This window comes from Anarrhichthys ocellatus, unplaced genomic scaffold (assembly GCF_004355925.1).
Source record: "Anarrhichthys ocellatus isolate YVR2014 unplaced genomic scaffold, GSC_Weel_1.0 scaffold44, whole genome shotgun sequence".
Lineage (NCBI taxonomy): Eukaryota > Metazoa > Chordata > Actinopteri > Perciformes > Anarhichadidae > Anarrhichthys > Anarrhichthys ocellatus.
Window position 1 is genome coordinate 426,351 of NW_022280074.1, and position 20,537 is coordinate 446,887.

The window sequence follows — 20,537 nt, forward strand, 5'->3', positions numbered from 1 at the left end:
AGAGATCACGAGTTCTTCCGTGAGTCTTTCATTTCCCTCCACTGCCACCAGGGGTCTCTATTACATTTGAAATGGTCCGTCCACTATCATGAACTTGTTTGCCAAAAATTGAACAAAGCTGTGTGACCATATTCTCTAATAACTAATCCGTATGTATCAGGACATGGTCTGTCGGAAAACATTTTATTGGAAATGCATAAGTCCCCGGAACGGCCTAGATGGAAAGATGTTGAAAAAATTAGAAGTAAATTAGAATAATTCAGTACAATATAAAGTACAATGGGTTTGTACAATGACAATTCTACACAGTTGCACACGATACATTTCCCCCCAATTTATTTACACTTCGTAAAACAATACACATCTCCTTTTCAAAATGTTTACATGTTTACAATGTCTTCATTGTATCAGTGGAGAGTCGGGCTCTGACTTTTCTCCCTTTGTCCCCCTGTATTATAAGAGTTCAGAGTGATATTCTTCATGCAGCCAACCATGTCTGGCCCTTGGCTCTACCTAGCTTTTTTTCTTTTTTTTGGACAAACCATTGCATACCAACTCCTCGCGTGTTTCGTAGCAGACTCATAGGCGCCAAACAAACACTGTTGACTGGAATTGTATGTGGCCATGTTCCCATTCTGGATGATATTATTGCCAGTTGTCTCCAGTTATCAGGACAAAAACATTGTGATTTTTGTACTCCTGCAGTTGTATTTCCTACTCCCACTTGGACTCATGTTGTCCAAAACAAGTCCTGCACGTGACTCTTTCTCTGCACTCGTACCCATTTAGATGATTAATATTGGTTGATCTCAATTCAGGTTGTAAATGCGGCATATTTTAGCTCAGAAGAGCACCGCATTCTCTTGCATTTTTAAGAACATGTCATTTGTTTAAATAGTGTTTGCCATTCTGCTTTGGATATTTGGGTCCCTCTGAAGCGCATCTATCTAGGTATCAATGACGATATTCACTTTAAGTCAATGTAAACAGGATAAGGATAATTCAACACAGTACTGTAGATCATAATATTTTATTAGGAATGTGTTTGGATATTGTGTGGTCATATTTATCTAATCACCCCTTCTTTATAGCTGTTGCTATCATATGGAGCTCCTCTAACCTGTGGAGTTCCCCAAGGATCAAACCTGGGACCGGTCATATCTATTATTATTATTATCTGTCAGTTTGGCAGCGTCGCTTATCATTGCTGTATCGATATCCAGCTTTTGCATTTGTGATATCTAGGGAGTTTTCTAATTAGTCTATTTTAAATATTTGTCTTGAGATTAGTTGCCTGGATGTGTATTTTTCTGCAGTTATAAATCACACCAAAGCTGAGTTTCTTGTCTTGTCCCCAAATCAAACCTTTTGACATTTTATATTAGCACACTGTTACCCAGTTTAACTTTGAGAAACATCTTAAGTTAGTTATTCAGTCTTGTTTTGTTCATTCATACAGCATTCCCAAAATATGACACTTCTTATCTCTCCAACAGCTCAAACTAATCATCTGCTGTTTTGTCTTCTCACACCTAGACGATTGTAACGCACTGCATCCTTGGTTCTCTTGCAGTTGCGAGCCTCCAGCACAGTTTGAAGCGCTTTGTATCCCTGGTTTTGGACAGAGCAATATTTCCATCAACATACAGCAATTACTTAAGAGAAAAAGCTTGCCTATGAACATAACCACACCCCGATTACATTTCCTCCAAAACATAACCATTAAGTAAGATATGTGCCATTTTTAGGAAAACTGCCTGCGCTGTGACACACGTACAAAAAGTGGCCAGATAGAAAAGGTATTTAGCTTTGTCAAGTCCATGTAACAAATACACAAGTATAACCAGTATATTAATGATATTACAATACAAGTAGTTAGTGTATTTACATTGTGTTGATGTTACTATTACTATGTTACTTATTATTTGGGGAGGGCTTAAAACAGTAGGAATATCCTATTCTTTTCAGACAGCTGCTCCTGTCAGCTTCCTTAGTTTCCCTGCTTGCGTGTCTGTATGCTTGGCCTGGGTCACTGAAGTGCTCTGTGTCATCCCTCATGGGTTTGTGATGTTATTCTCATTTTGCAGACTTCAGCCAGTTGACTAGGAGCCACTGGTTTGTTTTGCACAATAGACGTTGACTCCCCTCGATCCGAATGAATAAATAGCGTGCGTCAGTCTCACTGGTCATTTACCACAGACTTCTGCAGAACCATGCTCCGCCTCAGCACCACGCTCGGTGAGTATACTGATGACCATAATAATAGAAATATGGCTTTCTATTTCTGAAATTTTAAATGCAGTTTTGTAAAAGTTCAGTTTTCTTGCCGAACAAGCCTCTTGTGTGCCGTTTCTATTTCAGTGTTGGCAGCGGCCTGTGTGCTTCTAAGCCCAGGTAAGTGTGTGTGCGTGTGTGTGTATGTGTATGTGTGTGTGTGTGTGTGTGTGTGTGTATCGTTTGTGTAAAACTACTACTTTCATATCTGTTTTTAGGTGTTGCCACAGAGACGGTTGTCACCTGTAATGTCGACACTGTCCATCGCCTGAGCTGTGGTATGCCTCTTTTTCCAAACGCTTTCTGTCCGCAACGGTGCATTTTTATTCCCAGCACAATTAAGGATTAAGTGATCACTGCAAGCAGACAAAACCAGTGATGACGAGTTTACTCATTTCATAATTTCTCCCTCTTCGGTGTGTGATAGATATCGGAGTGATCAGCGTGCAGGCAGTACTGTATGGACGTGAAGACACAGATACCTGCAATAATGGAAGACCTCAGAGTCAGCTGGCCAATACAAAATGCTCTCAGGAGGGCACAACGGACGTCCTCATGAAAAGGTTCACATTACATGTACAGTAATAGAATGACAATATACCGTTTTTATTATATGTATTCTAAATGTAGCTACTAAGATATTCAAAAAAATATTCAAAAACATTACACCAGACAACAAAAACAACAGAACAATCATTTGTATTGTATTACAAGGAGCTGCAGTGCCATTGATTGCTTCTGTGTTCATTGTTTGACCGAAACAGGTTCCAGATCCCATGTACAATAGTTTCGAGTATATTCTTTCACTTCCTTATGTTGACTGTGATTAAATCATCACAGAATGAGGAAGGACTTGGTCTCCTACATTGAGCCATGTCACAACAATGGTGTTTTCTTGTGATTGTGCATTGAATCGTGCTCTTCATCTTCTCCCTGTTGCAGGTGTGATGGAAAAAGGGTGTGTGAAGTAAGCCTGAATGTCTTCGGAACTTCTGATCCATGCGTCGGCACCTCTAAATATATACAGACCAAGTACACCTGCATCCCCGCAAGTCAGTCACATGTCTGCATGAACTTAAAGCAAGGCTGCAAAAAGCCTAAACTGTACCTATGTACTGTCTGAAAATGTATTAATTGTTAAATGAAAGAGAAATTGAGATTCCAATGATTTTTCCTTTACTTGTTTCCACTTTTACAAGTTTTAAGCTTTGAGTGGTTTGGGGGATTCAAACAGGAGACATTATGTTCCCATGGAGTTCAATCAGTCAGCAGTGGGCTACACTTAAGTTCTGTTTTTATCAGTGTGATCTGATTCGAAAAGATCGCAAGAAGAAAAAGATGTGACTTTTGACAGAAAAAGCGTCAACTGGGCGTTAATAACTCATGTGTAATGTGATCCATGTTGTTTTGACAGTTCACCAAGTGACATGTGAGCACTCTTTGGCCCACCTGCACTGTGGTAAGATCACACCTTCTCTTCATTGTGTGTATGGTGCATTCAAATGAAAAACACAAGCTTTATTGTATTTTCATGTCACTTCATAACTAAATGTCACTTTGTCCGTTGACCTTTCAAAGCTAAATTTTCTTTCCTCTTTGCTTGCAACTCTTCCTCCTCTTCTCATCAGATCAAGGGCAGGTTATAGCAGTCCTTGGTGCCACCTATGGACGCTACGACCAGACCACATGCATCTACGGACGGCTTGCCTCCCAGATCCAAAATATTGACTGCTCAAGCCACATCAGCAGAGTTTCTGAGAGGTGCAGTTGCCCACTCTTTGACAATTTGTGCTTCAGGTTGAAGGCTGCTGAAATCAAAATCATGCCGCATTTAACTTTATACCTGCAGTGATTGCTGCAAGTTTGTGATGCCATCCACGTTCACGTATGCTCCAGTGCACGTTCAAGCCTGTATTCACTCATGTCACTCTGCCTCTACAGCTGCAATGGGGAAAAACAGCTGTATTAGCATAGTGGACAACTCAGTGTTTGGAGACCAGATCTTAAGAAACAATTTCCTATTGGCACAGATACATAAATCCAAAAGAATTGTAATTCTTGCGAGCCGAAAGAAAGTAAAATTGAGCCACACAATGTTTTCACTCATGTCACTCTGCATCCACAGCTGCAATGGGAGAAATAGCTGTACCATCAGAGCGAGCAACTCTGTGTTTGGAGACCCCTGTTCCGGCACTTACAAGTACCTGGAGCTGGCTTACATTTGTGAATGTAAGTATCCTAAAGGCCCATTAGGCTGGTTACTCTGATGAACAGCCAAATATGTGATGTACAATATGGGGTAGGACTTGTGCTCAGTTGCTTCAATAAATTGAATATTTTATGTTTTGTTTTTGCAGATCCTGGGGTCGCTACATAGCCACTTGCAGAGCATTAACATGCTGAAGTTTCAGTCATATACCTATCATCGCGCATTCAATCAACAATTTAAATCAGCAGCTGTAGCTGCAATGGCTCAACAAAGAAAATCACAAACCTACTGATGATCAAGATAAATTGTGTGTGTGTGTGTGTGTGGCATATGCAATTAAATTAATGAAAACAGGAGTACATTTTATTAAGTCTAAGTCAGACATTATGCTGCTGCTTAAAGGGAAAGTTACACTATTATAAGGTGATAGTAACACAAATCTTCCAGTACTACAGACAAGTGACCAGCCAGAGTTAAAGTTGATGTGAGTTGAACAAAAATGACCTTTCAGTACAGACAACTTGTCTTCAGTTTGTAAATAATACAAAATAAGTATATTTGGTCATACATTTTGACATATTGATCGTGTTTTCAGGAAGCAGCAAAAAGATTTACCAACAACAAAGCTTTCCAAACACATTCGCCAACAAGCAAACTGCATGTTGTCAAACCTTAGCCTTAATGTCCCACAATGTTAATCTTTAAAAATGACTTCATTTGACCGAGTGTAAAGATCAGAGGTTATCTACACCAACGTCTACCAGATGACGGTCAAGTTGCTGATGTCGTTGCAAAGGTCGGTCTTTGACGGGTAGACGACTTTCAGGTTTCCGTCCTGGTCCACTGTGCGGACCTGCTGCACGATCAGTTCGCTGGAGGGCTCAATGCTGGCGGCCGGGTCCTGTGGGCCCTCCGCTTCCCCATCTGACCCCGCCTCCTCCCGATGCTCCGCCGTGAACTTGTTCAACTCTGCCATTTTCTGTGATGAAACAGGGAGTGCACTCTAAATGTCCGATATGTGATTTGAAATTCAAAGCATTCATATAGCAGCAAACCACTGTCTGTCGCGTGTATGTTAGCGCATGTGAGGCCCAGTGGCTCTCTAATCCCCGCCGCTCTCCAGTTCCCCCTCAGGTTAACACTGTCGGCTCTGTTACCTGCCGGCTCAGTCGTCGCCATGTTGAGAGCCGCGTGGAGGCAATTCCTCAATCACAGATTTGCTTTGAATTTGGAATTGAGCACTTTAAACAATATTTCAGAACAGATTGTGTATAACTGCAGCAAAGACACTGGAATAAAAAGCACAGAAATCACTTTGATGCATTTCATTCAAAATTGAGATGAAAACTCCTAAAGAGACCTAAAAGTGAAGTTTCGTCTACAGACTCCATCAGGACATACAAGACTGAAATAAACTGAGCACTGAACTCTCCATGAGCTTTCCTCTAGCGCCACACATCTTCTCCATAAGGTTAACTTAAAACTATTGATTAATCCTGTTTATCTGCAAGTGACAGAGCATCCAACACGGGTGGTGTCTTTTAGTTTTCACATGAATAGCTATGACAAAAGGACCAGTTTTGGATTGAATTTAGAGAAAGGTAATGATGTTATAACCAATGGAAGCAATTATGAAAATAAAATCCAAGTTGTAATAAACTTCTTATTTGTTAAAAGAAAAGAGAGAGAAAAAGTGAAGCTTACCACAATCAGAGCGTCCATAATATCTTTACAGGTCTGCAGGCTGGCTGCACTCGTCACCTCCAAGAACAACTCTTTGGTCGTCTTCTTGATCTGTAAAGTACAATCAGCTGATCATGTAATTAATTATTTATATTATATCATGAGACGACAGACACAAACTGTGGGCTTCAGTAGGACACGGATTGATCTCAGACGTGTTATCTCCACCAGCGGATCATGCGATCAGTCGCAATTGTGTGTGTTTGCATCCGCGAGTGTGCACCTCTGTGTCTGTCCACGGCTAATCTCGCATTCTGCTGCAGCAAACTGCACAATACTTTGGGGGGCCAGTTATTGGCTGCGCGCTCAAGGACCTATTGTGTGTGGTGACTCACACTTTCTCAAAACACCTTTTACTGCCTGTTTTATACTGCCATTGACTGCCTATTGAGTCCTCACTCACTACTCGTAATCGGCACCCGGCCGATGGGGGTCGCTAGTAATAACACAGCCGAGTGCATCCCAGTCCAGTATCTATGCATCTACCATGTATGGGCCTATGTGCTGCTTGGATTTTGGCTTTGAATCTTTCCCCGACTTTGTCTCAATCCCCCCCTCCCTTCTTCTTAATTTATGCTCCTTCCAAACTTCTGGCTACATCATCACAGCCATCCAATGGTCACAGAGACCCAAGATGTGCCGGACAGTCTGGTCCCGGGGCCTATACACAAAGGGCATCCTGTTGCCTGGGGACATCGCGGGGGTGACATGCTGCCAGTCTCATCTAGACTCTACCTATTTTTAGGCCTCATGAAATACATGAATCCTGTGACTATTCAGGGGCATGAACCGAGTTTGATACAAAAGAGTATAAAAGTAAGATTATAAAGATTACAGAGCCAGTATAAATGTAAGATTATAACGATAATTATAAACGTATAATATAAACTCGGAACCAAAAGAATATAGTTCTTTTGGTTACGAATACATTTTACAGATAGATGAATAAACACATATGATAACCTTGGAGCAAATAATATAGTGGCAAACGCATACATTTTCCCTCCCTCACACAATACAGCAGTGGTTGTTGCAGACACAGGCTCTCTTCTGGGTGCACCTTTCTAGTCGGGTTTAGTTTTCTCTGCCATCATCATATTCACCGTATGAAATCTTCCCTTATGGAGGATGCAATTATGATAACCAGAAAGAAAAGAGATATACACACCTTGGTTTTCTCACTGTTGGTAATAGGAGGGAATGAGATGACATGTCCCTCTGCATCCACTAGGCAGGGATACATGGCTTTTCCCTGCAGAAGCTGCAGGTATCTGGAAAAAAAATGAAATAGTTGAGTGACAACATTATAAAAAGGGGTTAAGCCAATGTAATAGATGCATAGCTGATGATATTCTTTTGATGATAAACTTGAGAAAGATCAGATTCAACTCTGTCAGCCGTCAAGATTCTTTGATTTGAAGCATTTCATTCAGCGTGTGAGACACTGAGCTTGTAAAGTAGTTGCTTGGTCTTCCTGACTTGTCACTGTTAAACTGACAAAGTCATGAAGGACTCTACTTCAGCTTGTGATACCTTATAATGTGCAACAATTCATTGCAGGTTGAAATAAATCAGACTAAAGCTGTGGTCCAACATACTTATACTGCCCTCATGTGTTCAAACACAACAGCAAACCAAGTTATACAGATGTCAAGTTTTTGTTTTTTTTAAGTTCTTTTATTTTGAAAATCTGTTTGTGTCTTCAACACAACAGGTTTTAACCAAAACTTCTCTCTGTCAACTCCAGCCTGCCGTTAACTAATGTGGATCCATCAGAAACACTTTCCCCCAAGAGAGCTCACGTTGTACAGAAGGGTCAAAGGTTGTACTGACTTGTGGAGGCCAGTGACGTTCTGCCTCTTCTTCTGCTTCCTCAGCTCGTCGGCCTCGACCTGAAGGTGTTTTATCAGCTCCACGGCCGTCATCTCCTTGCGACCCAGCGACACAACCTGTCAAACATTGTGTTGTTTTTAATGAGATGTTTTTCTGTAAATGACATATTATTACCGTTTGGCTGGCACAAGATTGGGATTACAATGAGCCAACCAGTCTGCGTTTGCGTACCTTCAGCTGGGTAGGTGGTTTGACATCATACGCCAGTGGAGCTTTGATAAGTTGCACATCGTGAGTTGCAATGGTGGCGATGGTCCTTTTACCACACAAGTCATCATGAAGCTTTGTCTAGAAAAAACAACAAGGGGATTATTTTTACATTCTTCCATCGCACACGTATCAGTCACACCCCACTAAAAGTAGTCCAATGTATACCACCTTGTGAGGGGGTTTGTCCTTACCTGAGCCACCAGGAACCGTTTGAGAGCGTTCCCAGACTTTAGGTTCATGCCTCTGACCACGCAGCACACCAGGTACGGTCGGACATCTTTCACCTCCGCACTCACCGTGACCGAGAGTGCAGCGGGACTGTCCGAAACATGGAGGACCCTCACCACCATCTTGTTCAGTTCCTCCACCTCATCTTGGTCGTCGGCCCCCTTCTTCTTCCTCTGCTGCCTTTTCCCCTTTTCTGCCTTGCGACCCCCGTCCGCTTCACCTCCTTCCTCTCTTCCTTTTTTCCCCCTGAGGTAGTCGAGGATGGACTTGGTCTGGCAGCCGTTGACCATCTTCTCCAGCCGCTTGTCGTTCAACTTGTTGCCTTTGAAGTTGATCTCCTTCAGCTTGGCGCAGTCGCTCAGATCGGCGGGGATCTCCTTCAGCTTGTTGTTAGAGAGGTCCAGCACCTGAGGAGCACAAAACAAAGTGCAGATGTTGAGCTGAGCATCAGACACCCCTACGGTTTGAAGTGTTGTGTAAAGAAAAACAGACAAGAGTACACTGCATGTAAGCTGGCACAGATGCATACTTGCCAGTCTGTATTCTGTAGCTCTTACCCGCCAAACTCCGTTTAAAAAATGTGACATTTTCATGTTGCATTGCATATTAGCAAACGTGAAAACTAGTTAGCTCTAATTTCAGATATCCACAAAACATACGGGCAGCTTTTTTATAATTCGGCGTACATTTGATCCTCACTGAAGCACCTTTCTTAAAGGAAATCGCCACTTAAAGGTGACTTGATGTGCATACAAGAGCTGTTTGGGAGTTAAGTTGTACCCACCTTCAGAGCAGCTAGCTTGTGAACATCCCCACTCAGCTGTTCAATGGAGTTGTCAGAGGCGACCAGTATGCTGAGGAGATCCAGTTTCTCGGAGTAGAAGTCAGCGGGGAAGCCGGTGAGGCGGTTCTTGGAGACGTTGATGTTGGACAGCCTGGTGCACTGGGTCAGCCCCTTCGGCAGGACCTCCAGGCTGTTACAGCTCACATTGAGAGTAGTTAGCTCCTTCAACTGAGTGATCCCCTCCGGTAAACTGCTCAGGTTGTTGACTGAGAGGTCCAGGACCTTCAAGGACTTGAGCTTCCCGACGACATTGGGGACTGAGGCGAGCCTGTTCCTGCACAGGATGAGGCTCTGGAGGTTCGTCAGACGCTGGATGTCCTCGTGGATCTCTGTCAAACTCGGGCACTGGCTAACTTCCAGATAATTGAGCAGGGTGAGGGAATAGAGGACAGAGGCGAGTCCCCCGTCAGCGGAGATCCTCTCGTCGAAAGCTGGACCCTGAAAGACCAGTTCTCGCCTCTTCTCTGTCGCCGCTTTCTCTATTTCTGGCCAATTCTCCATGTCACCCATGCTGACTGCTGGACACCAGTTGTCAAGATAGCCGTGACAATACAAGGCACGACCCCGGTTTTTTGAATTTCAAAATAAATCAGCACGTTTTTATATGTACCGGTTTGTGCATGATAAATGTAGGTTTTCCTCAATATATCAACTAATTATAATCGGGACATTACTGGAAATGGATGAGTACGTCTGTGAAAACTTTAATTAATACAGAATTGTGAGCTCTCATTAGAGGGCCTCTGCATTTCTTCTTAAATGATTGCATTTTTTGTGTAATATTTATATCACGAGTCTCACATTTGCTTGCCCCTGCAGATAGTGTAAGAGCTAACACGTTTACGGAGTTACCTTTACATGCTATGCTTTTATTTTGGAGACAACATGTTTGACTTCCTGTAGTAGCCTGGTAGTGACAGACACGATGCTCTCTTCCGCCCAAGGACTGAGAAGAAGTTGTGAACGCGCATTTTCACAAGTATATTGAATGTGTATCGATTTAATAGTTGATTCAAGATGTAGGGAGACACATAATACAATCAGAGGTGGATCCCGGTAGAGTTGACTTTATCAAATAAAGGTTGATATCTTAAAAAAAACTTGCACGCATATAAAACTACATTTACGACAATCCAGTGCGAATGACGACGACCTTACTACTGCGCATGTGCGCGCTGGTTGTTGTCAGCGGTGGTTATGGAGATGAGATGGGTCGACGAGCTGTCAATAGTACTGTGATGTTCGCGGTAAGATATCTTTTGAATACTCGCCAGAAAACTGATATTTACTCTAAAATGTGTACCAACAAAATGTAGGATATGACGAATGACAGTTGTCAGGACAATTAGCTGGTCGAAATACCTTTAAAAATACAGCTAACGTGACTGACGACTAGCTCCGTCGGCTGATTGAGTCGTTCACTGTTAGCTAGCATTAGTGCCCACAACATGTTTAAATCAGTAAGAAGGGCTTCTCTACCTAAGCCTACCTAAGCCCCTACACAAGAGGCTAGTGTATGCCATATCCGGGATAGTTTATTTTACCAGGAGAGATGGGAAACATACGCCAAACTTAATGCACTAATATTTCCTGTGTCACAAGTAAACCCTTCAACACATCTTTAAGCCTCTAGCTGTCGCCATACTTACTGCGACACACACATATATTCAACACGTACGTGATGAATTAAGCACTGTGTAACATGACCAAACCAAAGTTTGTTTGTACTATATTATTGTATTGTAAAAGTAATGGACTGATATAAATACATACATTGTTTATATTCTGTTCTTCCTTAAAATGAGTCATTTCTGCGTAATTGCTGACAAGTTGTCGAGCGTCTAATAACAGTTTTGTTGTTCAACATTGCCTCTTTTTTTTCTAAGTGGTTAAAATAGACAGACTGCCATGTCCTTTCAGAATGCTCTTTAAACATTGCTGGGTACATTTGTCAGTACTAGTGCTCATACATTTCCTAAGTTTGGTAACTAACTGATACTTGAATATATATATATACGCATGTGTTTCTACAAAATCATTTTTCCATTCAGAAAAAGAAGCACAAGCACCCATACAAAAATACTGTGTTTGTCTATAATTGGCCACATTTTAATCTGGAGCTATCTGATCAAAGAATTAGTAAAGTGGACTGACCATCTGACCAGATATTAAATTACATTTTTCCGTTTTTAACAGTGCAGTACCTGGTAATATGGACACATTTCAGTCGGTAGGGAAAAAGAGGTTTGATACCAAAACATGAAGAGGATGTAGTTTACAATTAATTTGTCACTCATTGTCAGTAGAGCAGCTCTAATGAAATACAATTCCAGGCCTGTAGAATGAATATATAAACTGTGCAATCACCCTCAATATCATCTTTACCTTCATCATTGTCACTAATATAAATTTGTTTGCTCTTTTCAGATATTAAATATAAGATACATTTCTTATTTGTGTTCTGTCAGTGTCTGTCAGAGGGATGCCACGGAAGATAGGATTCATTGTGGTCAACTCTTCAAGTCATGAGGACAACTTCAGTGCCAAGGAGCTCATGGTCCACGCACCCACAGTCAACGGCTGGAGATCTAGCTGGTACAGACTCAGAAACCAGATGTTTTTGTTATTAAAGGAGAAACGCTGAAGCTCTTGTCCGATTAGACATATTATCACCATTGACCAAATACCTTAATATCAATACTGTGTCACCATCGGTGCTTTCACAAAATATTTACACAATGCAGATTTTTGATAACAAATTTTCAGTAAAAGGATATAATGACAAATTGAGTAAAGGCAAATAATAGAACAGCTAAAACAATCTGGTAAGTTCAAGAAATGATATCATTTTACTATAATGCAGCCTAACCAGGAAAACACACTTGAGCGATATTACGACATCCAAAATCTAAGAGGATATCTAGTCTATATTTGCCCTAACCTTACCTAACAACAGAGGCACCATGACATGATCTTCTCTCACATAACATACTGTTTTGCAAGCTGGTCACGATCAAGTTGGACAACTCTGAAACCCATTGAGTCCACAGACACTAAAGACACTTGATTGACCGAATAGGCCAATAGCTTTCACCACCATTGCCATACAGTACAGAAGTACAATTTATTTAAATGTGATGGTTTTGAACATTTGGCAGACGCTTGCCTCGTCTTTAAGGCTCTACATGGGTTTGCACCTCCCACACTGAGTCAGTTCATAAAGTGGAAGTATAGTGGCGGCAGGGCAACCAGAGGGGCACTGTGTGGTACAATACAGACGCAGCAAATTTGGGCCAACAGTCTTTTCAGAGAGAGCACTAATCACACTACCTCATCTCTGGCACCGCCGTTAAATACCCAATTGTTTTTATTTATTTGCTACTTTTGTAATATATTTATATATTTTATTGTATTGTATCGTGCTGTACTGTGTTGACCTGAAGTGCTTAATAAACCATTGTATTGATAACAGAAGGCCACTAATTGTAACAGCCTGCCCAGAGACTACAGATGAAGTTTAGCTCTCTAGCTAACTCTTGCACATCTACATTGAGGTGGAAACTGAAACTTTGATTAATGTGCACTGTTCTTGGTAAATATATAATAAAGATATATTACCACAGAACGTTACTTTCAAAAACGTGTCACATTTATTCAAAGCAGCAGTTTGTCATTAGTGTGCTCTACCTTCTTAAAGAAACTCAACATTGTGTGAATGAAACATTCCGCAGGCTGTGCTCCTACCCGCAGCACATCACCCTCCAGCTGGTGGAGAGAAGTAGGGTGAGGAAATTGCAGCTGCTGGCCCACCAGTACCTAATCCCAGCCAAGGTGGAGTTCCACATTGGAGACACCCTTCCTGAAACCAGCAGCACCTCAGGGTTCCCTGGGCAGCTTCGCAGACTCGGGTGAGACTGCAGACTCGACCAGGCTCAGTTTTTCTTTACTGCCACCCTTTTGCGTAATCTAAGTCTTGTATATGTCAGCAGAGGAGTTGAACTGAAAAGCAGCATTCCACCCCCAACTGCAGGTACGTGTCTTTGTCGGATAACGAGAAGACAGGCTTCAAAGCTCGGGAGCTGAAGTCAGTCCATGTCGACGCCATCGGAACGTACCTGAGAATAACCTTCCATCGGAACCATGCCAACCATTACAATCACCACAATCAGGTAGTCTGTCGGCCGGTAACAATGCACCTACACCACCATTTCACTGCCTCAAACTATTGTCTGATGCAGAAGACTGATCCAAACTGTGAGTGTTGTTCTACTTTGTTTGTGAGTTGTAAAAAAGACTTTTGGTTGATTTTGCCTTCCAGATTTTGCCTTCCAGAACTAATTAGCTTAATAAACAACAGCATCGCGTTTAAAATAAACTCACCAATAACAGCAGCTCCAGACGCAGCCATTTCTTTTCAAACATTTTTGTTTTGGATCATTTAAAATCATTCGTAGGCTATTTTTCTGGAATTCCCTCCCGTGTTTGAAACACATAGAAGTTATTTTGTCTGGAAAAATTGAATGGCGTGTCTGTTGTGTGTTGAATGACTGCTTTATGAGACACTCTTGAAAAGTCATTTCCTGATATCATCTCACCAACTATACCCTCAACTTCATGAGCTTCATTTGCATTTTCAATAGTGCATGCATGCAAATGATTAGTTGAATAATCATTTAGTTGATGGACCGAAAAATGTATTCAAATGTTTATCATGAGACATGCGCTTACGGGTACACACTCAACTGCCCCAAGATGCATTGCGGCTTTCTTTAACATTCCACTGATAGAAAAATCAGCCTTATCCTTCAAACTGGGCTAAATTAGTTCCACTATCACCCTCCCAACACACCCATTTATCGCATGCATTGATTTTTGTTTTTCTCTCGCAGTTCGGTTTAACCACCTCACCAACATCTGTTTATGATTTCAGGTTGCTTTGGTTGCCATTAATGTTCTGGGAGATTCTTTGGATGGCGATGCTTTTAACGCAATTGTAAGTTCTCTTCAACCGTCACTCATCACCGTATTTACATCTGCACAGCACTAGGTGTCGCTGTTGTGCTTTGTGTTTTTCTTTGAGACATTGCTGTGTTGTCATCAGTCAATTAGAATAGGGTTGATTGATGTTTCCTCATCCATCCGCTGACATTGCAGGCACTATGACAGACTTTTGGCATGTTTATAAGTATTCCTCACATATCGAACATCATTCATTTATTCCTAATAATACTTCTGTATTCTGAACATCTGTTTTTTCCTGTTATGGTGCTATTTGCTGTGTGCAAAGTTGTACATGTTAAATTTTCTTTGTATTTATAATACAAAGAAACAATACTAATGATGATGGACAAAAAAATAACAACACAATATGCAAATCCACTAAATAACTCCTGAATAATGTGAGAGTTGCTGATTGAACTTACCTGTAAGTTTTGAAGTAGTATTGATGGTGTATTCAATACTTTTATGAGAAGGATATACTGTGTTGTATGAGTGTCTTATGTAGTATTTATTTGTACTGATTGATCCATAGGACACTCCATAGGTGTGTCTATGTGCACACTTGTTTACCTGAATAGTTTGTGTGTGTAGGTGCATGTATACGTGTCAGGAATGTAGTAATGAGACACAAAGGGAGGGCAGTATGTAATCACACAGGAGGCCTTTAGTTAGCCAGTGTAATCAGATAGTCCTGCAGACAGACAGGTCCTGGAGGAGAGAGAGCACCTTAAAACACACACACACGGGCACAGAGACATGGAAAGACAAGGACACACACTTGCAGAGATTCCAGTGAACAGGCCGTGCATTGTTGCTCCGCTAATCCGACTCTGAGCACCTCCACCACAGCAGCGATCTCGCCTGGAGGGTCGGCTGGATCTCGTTCTCTCATGTGTGTTCGTGTGAGTGGAAGTTGTGTTTGTCCTGTGGAGGGACGTGGACAAAAGGAAGAGTGTGGATACAAAAAGAGAAGAAGAGCTTGTTTGAGTTTGTACCACTTTAAAAGTATTGGTTCATCCAAATTATGAAGAAAAAACACCCCACATCTTCTCACCGACCTCTAGGGGGTATCCAGCCACGCAGGTCTGTCTTTGCACTCCGATGCAATGGAGGTGAATGGACTTGTATTCATGGGGCTCACAGCACCAAAGAAGTGTGATGGTTGATGGGAAACAGAAGTGTTTTCACTGTCACAGAGGTGCTGAAGCTGCCTTCATGGCCTCCAATAACTCTCCATCACACCGTCTTATCCTTTCAATGATGCTTGGACACAGCAGACATTTTGACTTGCCGTAGCAGGAAAAGCACAGGTGTCACTAATAACATTAACAATGGCTCTGTTGTGTTATGGCAAGCCACCGACAGCGTGAAGCTGAGCCAGCATGCATAATACCAGGACCGTGAAGCAGCTAAATGGAATGCTGCCATCATTCATTTCATTAGTTACACCCGTGCTCTTCCTATTCCAACATGTCAAGATGTGCTGCAGGAAAGAGGCCTCGACCCGACCGTCGTAATGGTGTTGTATTTTTTCAAATACTCTTAATTTGTTAAATTATGATCCCATAGAGCAGTTACTTCTCAGAAAAGAAAGACAAAGAGATGTATCAAACAACTTTATCTTTGCTGCTGTATATCACTCCCACCCCACCCCACAATCCATCCATCCAACATCTAAACCAAGAAATGAATTCAGATATTATCGGTATAGGTGTATATGGTGGAGGGGTCTCTCTCATAGATATATGTTGTTTTGTGAACTTTGAGATACCCTGTTACGCTGGATAATTCAAACAACACACGGTTTTTATAGGGGCTATATATTTGCTGCAAAATAGTTCCAGAAAACTGTTCACTGCCTGTGGATTTGTCCAGAGCAACAAGGTAGATTGTTTTTTTTAATGCTGTGCAAAATGCAGACTACATTTCATACATCTCTATTATAGTGGAGTGGAGGCAAAAAGTCTTTGCATGCCATAAAAACATTTGCTTAAGGCCCGTGCAAAAACATCGGATCTAATTTGTGCCAATGACACTTCAAAATAGGTGAGTTACATATTAAACCATCAGTTAACAGGTAAATTAGGTTAGAAAATGACTATCTATCACAGTTTATTTTTTATTTCCTCCTCATAGTGTTCCATTGTATGAGGTGGTGACACACTTGGCGTCTCTTTGTCTTTGTATGAATCTATGTTAGCTTCTCCTTTCAGTCAGAATAACTACATATTTTATGATTATTGACAAGTGTCCACTATTGTTCGAGTTCCTACTTATCACTGGCTAACAGGAAGTTCATGTCTTTCATTGCATTAATTGTGGTTTGGTGCTCATGAAGTAATGCAAGAATGATGTCATCAGTAGACACTGTTTCCTGTTCTAATAATGATTGGACAGACGGTTCCGGTGATAGCCGTGTACGCAGCAGATTACAAGTCTCCACATATGTATGGCCACAGCCTTGAAGTGCTGAATAATGATTAGCTTTTCATTAATGTGTGTGTGTGAGTGTGAGTGAGAGTGAGAGTACTTGTGTTATTGCCATTTTTAAGGTCCAAGGAGTTTTTGTTGAAGTCATTCTGGCTGATCCAGTGTTTTGATTAGTTTTAGGTTCGGGGAAGGGTTTACGTTAAGGGTTACCTTAAAGCACAGTAATACAAGAGTATAAATGCACGTGTGTGTCATTTTCCCCCATCTGTTTACCCCCAGCCAAGCAGAGAGCAGCTGATCGAACACTACCTCAACAGTACCCAGCTGGAAGCCGCCTTGGACACGACCTTCATGGGGTGAGGCGAGGCCATTGAACCCGGGTTTCTTTGTCTTGTGACAATAACATTGTTCAACAAAGCCATTTAGTCTGGGAGCTAACCAAGGCATTCAAGGTCACACGCATTTGAGGAAAATGCAGGTGGCAGTCCGCACAAAGAGGAAAACACATTTCGAAATATTCCTTCTTTTTTTTAAACCCCCAAGGGACGTTTCACCTCAGGGTCTCACTCCTTTGGGGGTCGATCCATGTTTTTCCCCTTTGATCAGGATTTGCACAATACTGAGCCCATTTAACTGAGAATGAAACGTTTTCAGATCTACTCTGGCATCATCTCAAGAGAATTTAGACAGTAAATCAGCTGTTCTGTTCTCGATATTCAACGTGTTTTACAAGTGTAACAAGCTCAGACCGGATGTGTAGAAAGAAATGTTTTCAGTTTTCAAAGGTTTCAGTTTGTTGTTTTTGTTGTCCTGTTTTGCACCCAGTAAATGTGAGTCCATCTCCCCCTTGGACGACCTGGCCTTCGACATGTACCAGGACCCTGAAGTCGCCCACATCATCCGACTCCTGGACCAAAAGAAGCAGGACATGGTCCAGCAGGAGAAATACGAGCAGGCCAAGAACCTGAAGCAGGCCATCGCAGACCTGCAAAAGGTACCGTGGCTTCTGGGAGGGGTAGACAGAGGGGTAGTATGTAGTATGTACAACAACAACTACTAGGATGTGCTCTCTCTCTATCAATGAATTACTCGCAGTCTTAATAAATAATTCATGTTTAAGGCCTTCAATGATTAAAAAGGGCTTGAATACAGTTATAAATCTAATATTAAGCTAACCTTAAATAATCGCCCACCGGCTCCTGCTCTATTCTGACCACACAGACAGGAGAAGGGTCTCAATTTTGTCCTGTATTTCTTGGCAAGAAAGCCAAGAAGCACTTTTCACAAAATGTTGAACTATTCCTGTTAGCCACTCATATGACAGATTTTACATCCAGTTATTTTACCGTAACAGCGTTTTAAGGTTGGACCTCAGTATTTAGACAGGCAGTTGCATTGTGTTAATGGGGTTTGGAGAAAACACCTTTGTTTCAGTACAAACAAGTAGTGCGTGAACACACAGGCGCACAGACACACATAAGCACACATGTAGTAAATATCGCTGGTTACTGGAAGTATTTTACTTCCAGTAAAAGGCAGGAGACTTCCTGATTTGGAAATAATTCCCAGGAAAGTACCTGGATCTCTTCTCCCAGTTATGCATTCTGGACCGGTGGGGAATGTATAATAATCAAAGAGTATCATATCTATATACACACTGAAGGCGGTCGCACTGCATAATGAGCATTATGACTTATGATAGATTATGTACATTGCTTCTGTACTTCAGCATTTTGAATTCAGTGCTTTTACTTTTAGTGGAATATTTTGACATTGTAGTATTGCTACTTTTCTTAACGGAAGAATCTGAATTCTTCTTTCACCACTGTTCTGGACTCCTTTAAGCCATGATACCTTAGTTGGTTTTTGACCGCTCTTTTTGACTGATGACCAAATGTATCGTGGTAAGTAAATAACGTGCAGAAATGATCCTCCACCCACTGCCACTGCTACTGAAAAAAAGTTCTCTCGTGCAAATCTTCCTTTTACACGGTGTAACTTCACCACTGTTTGTAACAGTAGTTGTTAAACATTGTTCAAATTCCTGTTAGCGACCTCCTTTGTATACAGCGTTACCATGCTGACCATGAATTCTTAATAAGCTCAACAGCTGCAGTGATGGTCCTGTGGTAGGTGTCTCTTCCACAAGCCTTTCTGTAACCAGATAACACACGAACACAGACACACACACACACGAACACCTTGTTAGCATGGCATATTAACACTGCAGACAAAAGCAGTTGCCAGGGTAGTCATGCTGAAAATCACTTGTCATCGCACCCTCAGGATGTCAAAGGATGTTTTTTTGGGCGTCATATGATATCTGAAAACACATGACGGTTGTCGTGTTCATTGCACCACTTGATTTTGTCCAAAGGAGTAAAGAATCACAAAGTGTTGATGTTCAGGCTGTGTCACTTGGCACCTTGTTAGCAACTTATTACAGCTTCATGTCATTTCCTGACTTACTGGAAATTTCCAGCCCATAAATGTTAGTGATTCACCATGTGGCACACTTACTGTTATGTGGCACTGGGGCTGTGTGGGGCTCCAGTTGGGTTTAAAGGATGATTCTGGATATTTGCAATCTGGGTCTTATTTGTGTAGTTTCGGCCAATGTTTCTATTTTTGATCATAACACTGTGCTCACCAAAGTAATTGCTTTAAATTGCTCTGGGAACACAGTGACATCAGATAAAGCTGATCCAAGGCATCAAAAAACATGAACATTTGTACGATCGGACAGGTTGTAGACACGCTGACGACTGAGCAAGAGTATCTAAATCACTTTACTCAGAGATGAAACTGAAAGTGAGCGCACCTGCAATTGTTGTAAATAATCCCTCATCACGCAGGAAAACTGTAAGAAAACTACAGAAAGTGCATTAGGTGGAAGATGAACCAGGAAGTTGAGCAGTATACTGTGATGGGTGTTGACAACTCACAGTTTGGGGAATAATTTCACCATTCACCTTAGTTTTCTCTTCAAAATAAATTTGGCTAACGCGTGACTGCACATACAGTATATCTTTCCCCGTTAAACTTCTTCTTAATAATGTCACTACAATCCCAGATGTCAGCAATTAGCTTGGTGAGTACAATGGTATCGTTACCAACAAGCATGAAAATAAAATAAGATCACCCTTTAAGAAAAATGCCAAGAACACCACGAGAGCGGATGGAATTGTATTTAAGATCAGTGCCAAAGCAATGCGCATAAACAGCGGACAAAACAGTGTACAGGTAATGGAAATAAATCCCTTAAACTGTCAGCAGTGCTACATAAAGATAGCAAATATCCAATCGACTTTTGGTCAATCTAGGCTCACACAGACATAAATTCAAGCCATCATGAGACCATCGATACCGTATAATAGCCCTGCCGCCATGTTTACCTGTGTAAGCATACAGTAAAGGGTCAGTCTGTCTTTACCTCTCCTTGTCCCGGGCTCTTACAGGTGGGCGAGCGGTTGGCTCGATATGATGTGGAGAAGCGGTGTGCGATCGAAAAGGAAGACTATGACCTGGCCAAGAAGAAGAAGGAGCTGATGGAAGAGTACCGGAGGAGCGTCTACCAGCAGCTGGAGGTCCACAACCTGCTGGACATGGCAATGGTCAGTCTTCACCTGTTCACACCGTTTGTGTGATGGAAATGATACATTTTTATCCACGGTGTTGGTGTTCATGAGTCATTCTGCCTCAACT

The 20,537-nt window shown here is 41.7% G+C and overlaps 3 protein-coding genes across 8 annotated transcripts in view; 2 read left to right on the plus strand and 1 right to left on the minus strand.

Annotated features, from left to right (window-relative positions):
- The first annotated feature begins 147 nt into the window (after nucleotides 1–147).
- Nucleotides 148–5,915, plus strand: LOC116395164 (L-rhamnose-binding lectin SML-like). Its single transcript, XM_031868790.1, has 9 exons — nucleotides 148–2,238; nucleotides 2,362–2,394; nucleotides 2,493–2,552; nucleotides 2,702–2,837; nucleotides 3,217–3,326; nucleotides 3,689–3,733; nucleotides 3,903–4,035; nucleotides 4,400–4,503; nucleotides 4,632–5,915. Exons 1-9 carry the CDS (start codon nucleotides 2,214–2,216, stop codon nucleotides 4,649–4,651), a joined length of 666 nt encoding a protein of 221 aa, XP_031724650.1. The 5' UTR covers nucleotides 148–2,213; the 3' UTR covers nucleotides 4,652–5,915.
- On the minus strand, nucleotides 4,829–9,939 carry lrrc47 (leucine rich repeat containing 47). Its single transcript, XM_031868788.1, has 7 exons — nucleotides 9,342–9,939; nucleotides 8,521–8,964; nucleotides 8,291–8,407; nucleotides 8,060–8,175; nucleotides 7,395–7,497; nucleotides 6,188–6,277; nucleotides 4,829–5,462 (listed from the first exon to the last, which is right to left on the minus strand). The coding sequence occupies exons 1-7, from the start codon at nucleotides 9,909–9,911 to the stop codon at nucleotides 5,241–5,243; spliced, it is 1,662 nt and encodes a 553-aa protein (XP_031724648.1). The 5' UTR covers nucleotides 9,912–9,939; the 3' UTR covers nucleotides 4,829–5,240.
- Nucleotides 9,940–10,584: 645 nt separating this feature from the next.
- cep104 (centrosomal protein 104) overlaps nucleotides 10,585–20,537 on the plus strand; it is a 30,803-nt gene continuing 20,850 nt past the window's right edge. For 3 of the 6 annotated variants that reach the window (XR_004213503.1, XM_031868768.1, XM_031868772.1), the window contains exons 1-6: nucleotides 12,008–13,309; nucleotides 13,432–13,570; nucleotides 14,332–14,394; nucleotides 17,112–17,188; nucleotides 17,658–17,826; nucleotides 20,291–20,446. Coding sequence is in view for 5 of the 6 variants with exons in the window: in XM_031868768.1 (XP_031724628.1) it covers nucleotides 12,978–13,309; nucleotides 13,432–13,570; nucleotides 14,332–14,394; nucleotides 17,112–17,188; nucleotides 17,658–17,826; nucleotides 20,291–20,446 (936 nt within the window). In the remaining variant the exon portion in view is untranslated. The other 3 variants (XM_031868769.1, XM_031868770.1, XM_031868771.1) reach the window with 3 other exon arrangements.

Bases quoted from the DNA above. Each gene is read 5' to 3' on its own strand.
- lrrc47 (XM_031868788.1), bottom strand. From the start codon at position 9,911: ATGGGTGACATGGAGAATTGGCCAGAAATAGAGAAAGCGGCGACAGAG. The intron at 8,965-9,341 runs GTGGGTACAACT...TGTGCTCCTCAG, and splicing joins ACAAGCTAGCTGCTCTGAAG to GTGCTGGACCTCTCTAACAA. The intron at 8,408-8,520 runs GTAAGGACAAAC...TGTTTTTTCTAG, and splicing joins AACGGTTCCTGGTGGCTCAG to ACAAAGCTTCATGATGACTT.
- LOC116395164 (XM_031868790.1), top strand. From the start codon at position 2,214: ATGCTCCGCCTCAGCACCACGCTCG. The intron at 2,553-2,701 runs GTATGCCTCTTT...GGTGTGTGATAG, and splicing joins TGTCCATCGCCTGAGCTGTG to ATATCGGAGTGATCAGCGTG. The intron at 4,504-4,631 runs GTAAGTATCCTA...TTGTTTTTGCAG, and splicing joins GCTGGCTTACATTTGTGAAT to ATCCTGGGGTCGCTACATAG.